The sequence below is a fragment of the Schistocerca serialis genome, chromosome 1 (assembly GCF_023864345.2).
Source record: "Schistocerca serialis cubense isolate TAMUIC-IGC-003099 chromosome 1, iqSchSeri2.2, whole genome shotgun sequence".
NCBI lineage: Eukaryota > Metazoa > Arthropoda > Insecta > Orthoptera > Acrididae > Schistocerca > Schistocerca serialis.
In genome coordinates, this window is record NC_064638.1 from 829,863,604 (window position 1) to 829,871,095 (window position 7,492).

The window sequence follows — 7,492 nt, forward strand, 5'->3', positions numbered from 1 at the left end:
AAGCAACAAAATACCTCAAAAACATGTTTCATAACCCTTTTTGTAGTTTTGTTGATAGCTGAGATTCATTCTCATGGAACTGGTGGATAAATGTTATGTTAGATAGGTTGTGATGAGGAGAGAAAAATTAAGAGCAGAAGCAAGGATAATTAACTTTAAAGTACAGTACACAAATTCACATCTAATATGTTTGTGTCATCTACTATTGTTATGTATTCCTCTTATTTCATTTACTTGTGTGGTTTGTCTGTACTTGTTATCATTGTATATGGAATCTGCCCCTAACTGTTACTACTGATTGACTGCATTTGGTTGCTCTCTCTATGTAGTAAGTCTCTCATAGTCAAATGGAGTATTAATTCTCTTATTGCCTATATAATATTACCATACTTCTTCCTTTTTCTTATCTTTGTACTCTGTTCCTTCATTTTGTTTACAGTACAGTCAACTTGCATGTACTTCTGCATCAGCTTATTGGTTGGAAATCGAATCTTCCTGACTGAATTTTTGAGTTTAATGAGCTGGTGATTTAATTGCCATTATATTGGGAATGCAGGCAGATGAAAATGGCTGCAATGACCAAAAGACTTTTGTAATTACTCTGAACTGTTAACAACTCTTAATATAGTGCCTGCCATCTGTTATGTTTTGTAAAGATTGATTCAAAATCAGTGTTTCACTTGTATTTTGAGAGTTGTTAAGTTTTTTGATTGCTTTCCATATCATGAATGAGTGAATTAAAAATTAAGAGCTTTCTTTCTATGATATGTAGTAGATTTTCGGTTCATTTTCATGCTACATATTACTTCTGTGCTTTATGCATTTCTATGGAGACATTTTAAGCTTTTGATGAAACGCAGTAAAAAGATATAAACCTTATTTTTCTTGTCTCTTACCCTACACTTATTTAAAAAAGGGAAAAAAGATGGGAGTGACATTTGTCTTAGATTTTACATATGTTTTCATTTTTATACAAAAGATATAATTATGCAGTTTCATTGGCTACATATATGATGCAATAAAAGTGATAAATGACTAGTATTTGATAGCTTTAAGTAGTCTACAACTAGGCATCCACAAGTGTACCATTTGGTTGTTTGTTACATTGGCTAGCTAGATGGTGCTCAAAATATGTGGAACTGTTTCTAGAAGCTCCCATAATCTGTAGTGGAACATATACAGTGTGCTGACATGTGACAATTACCTGTTTAAGAATGCATAATTGTCGAACTGACCAGTGAAGCATTTATCAATAAAGAGATATCCTCTAACAGATGTAAACTACATACAGATGTGTATGTAGGGTATACTTCAAGCAAACATCTTATATCCCTAATTATAAATGAAATTCAACTTGTTAATATAATGCATTACCTCTTCTCTGGGATAAAAAGTTTCCTACTTATTCATTAATCTTAATGTTGTGTGTCTAAACAAAGATGTTAGTAATCTACCTTGAAGAAGGAAGGTTATGTGAAGGCACTTGAGTTGTCAATAGATATGTGAGAAGCTTCATTAGGGTTTTTCCAACAATGTATCAAAATTTTTGTGAAAGCTGTAAGGGATCAAAGATTAACCAATACAGGGAGCAAAGACAACCACTCATCACGTAATGAAAGTGTAGCACTGTAGCCTAACTTGTTATCACAATGCTGGTCAGTATAGATCAATGTGCATTTATATATCTGTGTGCTTTGTAAAAGAACATAGGTTTCTAAGCTGAGCTGTTATGTTCGTGCTTATTTGCTTATCCACTATGCATCACCTCCAATACATGTTGAGTGTCTATCTTTATTCTTCTCACAGCTTTTATTAAATCCATGTTTCTATAGGATCATAGTACAGATGAAATTAATAATTATAATAAAAAATGTGTACAGAGAAAGCTGTAATACTTTGTCTTTACATATTTCAGTCGTGATCTTGGCAACGTGTCAGACAGAAGATACAAGAATTACACCCACATCTGAAACAGATGAGGATCATAATACTTCTGAGTTAACTGCACCTCTCACAGTAAGTATAACTCTTATCACAGACTTCAATCTGTATATCTATTCATTTTGAGGAAATGCTAATATTTATATATAATTGAGCACATTCTTAATTTACTTGACAGGCAGCAAAAGACTTGTGGGATTTTTATGGACCTATCTAAGGCATTTGATTGTGTGAACCACTCAAAATTAATTATGAAATTATATCAGTATGGAATTAGAGGAAAATGCTATGACATACTTAAATCATACATTACAAATAGGAAACAATGCACAGAAATCAGACATACTAGTGGGGGAAATATAACAAACTACATATCAGAATTACAAACAGTTAAACACGGTGTGCCGCAAGGATCTGTGCTTGGGCCAATACTATTTATACTCTACGTAAATGACTTCCCTAGCTATATAAATCAGAAACTTATAATGTATGCTGATGACACAACAATCATTTGCACAGCTGACACAAAGGAGGAGCTTGAGAAGGAAGCACTCCTGACTATTGAAAATGCAAATAAATATTTAACACAAAACAACCTGTTTATGAATCAGTCTAAAACAATGAATGTAGTATTTCAGACCAAGCATAGTGAAAATTATAATATAAATGTTAATATAAATGGAAAGACTATTAAAGAAGTAACCAGCACAAATTTTATAGGAACTATAATAGACAAACATTTGGCATGGGGGGAGCACATAGATGCACTGTGTAAAAAGATAAACAAACAGATCTTCATCATGCATAAAACAGCTAAGACTGTGGATGATAAAGTCCTCAGATCAATGTATTATGGACTTGTCTTCCCACATTTGTCTTATTCAGTTCATATATGGGGAAATGCACAAGCTGGCTACCTAAAAAGAATATTCCCAATTCAGAAAAGGGCAGTGAGATGCATTGCAAAAATACCACCAAGACAGACCTGTAGGCAAGCTTCTGTACACTATAATATCATGACAGTATATTCACTGTATATATACCAAAGCATAATGGTGGTAAGGTCAAGTGATAAACACCTCCTAAATAAAGATGTACACAAACACGGTACAAGAGGAAATGAAAATTACTACATGATAAACAGAAATCTAAAACTGTCTATGACTGCCCCAGAAGAAGCAGGCAAAAGGTTTTTTAATAAACTCCCCAAAATCATTAAGGGGATACGGAATCACCTATCCCCGCAATGTTAATATATGCCTACTATAGGGAACATTTTCTCACAAACTACTGGAGACAGAGAGGTAAAAATTTTCTGTATGTGCATTCATATGTTACAACAATACTGAAACAACAGTTTATTGTCAAAGTATTTTCTTACAGAGATATTGTACATTTATTTTTAAGTAAATTTTTTCCATCGCTTTTTACTAGACTATCACCCCTAAGTCTTTTGTAAATCAAGTAATTAAAAAATCGTTGTTTCAGTATGTAATAGGGACCTATGTCACTACGTCATAAAAATTTCAGACTTCTAGGTTGACCAGTACCTGAGATAATGTTCCTAGATGAAGTAAAAAGTAAACTTACGGGAAACGGAGAAAGAAGATTAAAACATTCCTGATCCGTAGCTAATACCCCCTTCACAGTCTTCATAATCATCTTCAAGTCTTCTTTTGGCACCCCTCTGCACCTGTCTTGCTTTTTTCACTAATGTCTTGATTATATTATCAGCATGCCTTAGTCTGTGCTGATCTAAAAAGAACATAGCACGTACCGTACGGGAACCAACACACATACCCAACTTTTGAAGGACCTGGCATTTAGTTATATTTCCAAGATTGAAGGTTGCCACAGCATCATACACACCAAAATGTAGTGTATTAATTCCGACAAACACTGTTTTTGGGAGACGATGCCATATCACACTATTCAAGCACTCGTTGGGGTTCTGCGTTTTTCCGTGAAGACATTTCATCAGAAGACTTCTGTCAGCCAGATCTCTGAAAATGGGCTTTATTTCTGCGATGATGGCTGATGGTAGACTGTGGTGGTGAATGTATTTCTCTCCTGTTGTTAGTCCCCTATTGTATTTACACCAGCTGTTTTCACCTTTGGGGCACAAACCATGTTGTGGATGCTCATCCGTGGATGCGGTGTGGAAATATAAAGCCCATATAGCTCTCCTCATTTCTTCAAGATTGCCTGTATTTTGCCTGATTGCAAGGCCATAGCAGTTCTGAATGTGGTCTATTATGGAATCAGTCAATCTTCCTCTGCCATCCAAGGTTTTCCCATCATCTAGTTTTTTCCCTTTCATAACTGATTTTAACCTTCTCAGCCTGGCACCCATTCTCTTCTGCACATGTCCTATACATTCAAGTTTGCTTATATTTACACTGTTCCCATATGGTTTGCTTTCCAAAACTTCTTTGAATGCTTTAGAGTCACCATCTCCCAGATATTTGACATAGCGAACATTATACCACTGTGAAGAGCGATGAAAAATTTTCTTCACCCCAGCAACCTCCATGCCACCACTACTACCATAATAATTAGCAATACAGTCATCACTGTGTTCATTTTTCAGCCTGCCTGTGCACCTACAGTATTTAGACATTATTGCAACATCAATAACCTTGCCAGTATCAACACTAGTTGCTGTTACAACACCATTGTTGGAGGTGTGGCCCCTTTTCTGCCACGTGCCATCAAACGCCACTGTGAGGTCACGACTGCCGTCATTTTCTTCCACTGCTTCTTCCACAGCAACCTGCATTGACTTCTGTGCTACATCTTCAACTGCAGATCCTAGTACATAATTGTAAGCTTCAAACTTTGAAGGTGCACTTGGAAGATTTAGAACACCACATAGCATATCACCAGCTGCTTTGCCCTTACCAATTGCTCGCAATCCATAAACTAACCTAATATTTACACTATAAAGTTCAGTTTTCTTGTATCCATTATTTACAGTTACTGAAACCGAACTTGGAAACTTACAGCTGTATTTACAAACACTGCATATTAAATTAAACTGGGCAGCCAGGCCAACATGGGATTCTACTTTCAGAGAAACGTTTCCATGACATTTTTTGCAGCACAAACTGTTTTCAAGAGCTTCACACAATATATTCGTATCAATGAGTTCAAAAACTTCATTCCCTCTATCAAGTAAATTATATTTCTCTTCCAAATCTCTTAGTTTTTTATGAGAAGCACTGTTTTCATTTGGTGTAAGTTCGTTCGGCAAATCAGTAATAAGTGGATTCACATTTTCCAACAGTGATGATGATGAACTGCTTTGCTTTGCTAATGAATCATTATTTCTTTTCTTTTGCCAGTTCACACGCTTTTTAAATACTTTTGCTTTAGCTCTAGGCATTTTCACTGCGAAAAATGAAGCACTAAATACGAAATAACTCAACAACAACTACTTTCTTATATCACACTGTTTACAAAACAGTCCCGCCACAAAGTCAAAGAGTAACTTGAGGAAACCAGAGAGAAACATTTTCGGGCAACTAGTGTATAAATAGTCGCTGGAAACCGGGATATTTGAATTCATGTCACTTTAAAGGTACTGCCAAAAAGTTCATGGTCAGCCACGAGAGACGTGTATAACTAAAGCGCAATACCCGATCTCACAAATATATAAAAATAAAATAGTTATAATTGTAGTAGAGCTATGTATGATACGTCATTTTAAAGAGGAAACATGGCAGAATATAATACGCCAATAAAAAAAAATTCGATTTTTTAACCCAAAATCCGATTCCGTATCCCCTTAAAAAAGAAACAGATCTAAAATGTTTTAAAAATCATTTGAAATTATATCTCACAGAGAAATGTATATACAGTTTGAGTGAGTACTAAGATGGTGTTTAAATATATCATTACTGAAATGTACCTGTAAAAATTATCATTTCTGTATGTTTTTTTGATTTGTGTGTACGTATAATGTGAAACACGTAAAACCTTTGTATGATTATGGACTATTTCTGTTTAATCATTTGTTTCATTTATATATATATTGAAATCAAGTTTGATGTTAATAGGCTATTGTATGACACACGCAATACTCTCAGCTGGATTTTCAGCTGGAGTCCATGGGCAAAGAATAAATAAATAAATAAATAAATAATTCATGTACATAATTTTTATTAATTGTTAATTTGGATGCCTTGTGGATTTCATAAATGTCCTGATTGTTAATATCCATCCCCATAACTTGAAGTATTTTTTGTTGTTATGTAAATCTGTATCTATTTTCTGTGAAGCATTTGTGTACTTGGTTAATGCCTGTCAGGACTGTATCCTGCATTGTTGAGTTGGATACTTTGATCAGAATATTTGTATTGTCAACAAACATAAATGTTTTTATTTTCACTCTCTTATTAATTGTACTTGGTGTATCACTAATACAGATGAAGAAAATCAGTGGCACAAGGACTGAGCCTTGAGGGACTAAATATTTGCGTTTCCCCAGTCTGAGTTTGTTGCTCATGTGCCCCCATTAAGACAATGCTTTGTTTCCTGTTATGTAAATAAGATTCTAACCAAGACAAAGTTTCATCTTTTATGCCATAGTGTGGAAACTCTTTTAGCAATGTGTTATTATCTATGCAGTCAAATGCCTTGGCAGGGTTACAGAAGATCCCTGTAGGATACATTCTGAAATTCTGATACCCAGAATTTCATCTGTTAAGCTAAATGTAGCTCTCTTTGTGGACAATCCCCTATGAATGTTAAAATCCTAATGGTAAACTACCGAAGTATACACAACAAAGTGCCAGAGTTTGAAGCGCTCATGAAAAGCAGTGAAGCTTACATAATACAAGGTACAGAAATCTGGTTGAGACCCAAAATTGATGTCAGTGAGATTTTTGTGGGAAATTTAAGTGTATATGGAAAGGATAGGTGAATGGGAAATGGATGTGGTGTATTTGTCACAGGAGACAAGAAGCTCAAATCCACTGAGGTAAAAATTGAAGCTGTATGTGAGATTGTTCAGGCAAAACTTAGTGTGGGTGTAAATTGATAACTGGATCCATCTATCACCCACCAGACACATCTCCTGATGCAACTGAAAACATTAGAGAAAACCTTATTTGACCTACCCATAAGTTCCCCAGTCATACTGTAATCACTGGGGAGACTTAAATCATACAACATACAACAATTAATTGGGAAAATTACAGTTTTTTTAGTGGTGGGCATGATAAGGCATCCAGTGAAACTTTAGTACATTCTCTGAAAACTACCTAGACCAGGAACCTCACTCATGATGGAAATATATTGGATCTAATGGCAACAAATACACCTGATATCTCTGAGGATGTCCACATTGAAATTGGTATCAGTGACCATGATGCAGTTGTGGCAACAATGATTGCCAAAGTACAAAGGACATTCAAAACAAACAGAAACGTATACATATGTTTAATAAACTAGATTAAAAAAATCAGTAGTATTATATCTTAATGAGGAACCTGAAACTTTCAGCACAGTTCATTAGCATGTAGAGGAACTCTGGCTCATATTAAAAGAA

At 34.9% G+C, this 7,492-nt stretch overlaps 1 protein-coding gene across 1 annotated transcript in view; it reads left to right on the plus strand.

The window, feature by feature from the left end:
* The window catches only part of LOC126484723 (uncharacterized), an 83,089-nt gene that overhangs the window by 21,457 nt on the left and 54,140 nt on the right, over window positions 1–7,492 (plus strand). The window contains exon 2 of the mRNA XM_050108321.1: window positions 1,916–2,016. Within this exon, the coding sequence (XP_049964278.1) occupies window positions 1,916–2,016 (101 nt within the window). The remainder of the gene's footprint in view (window positions 1–1,915; window positions 2,017–7,492) is intronic.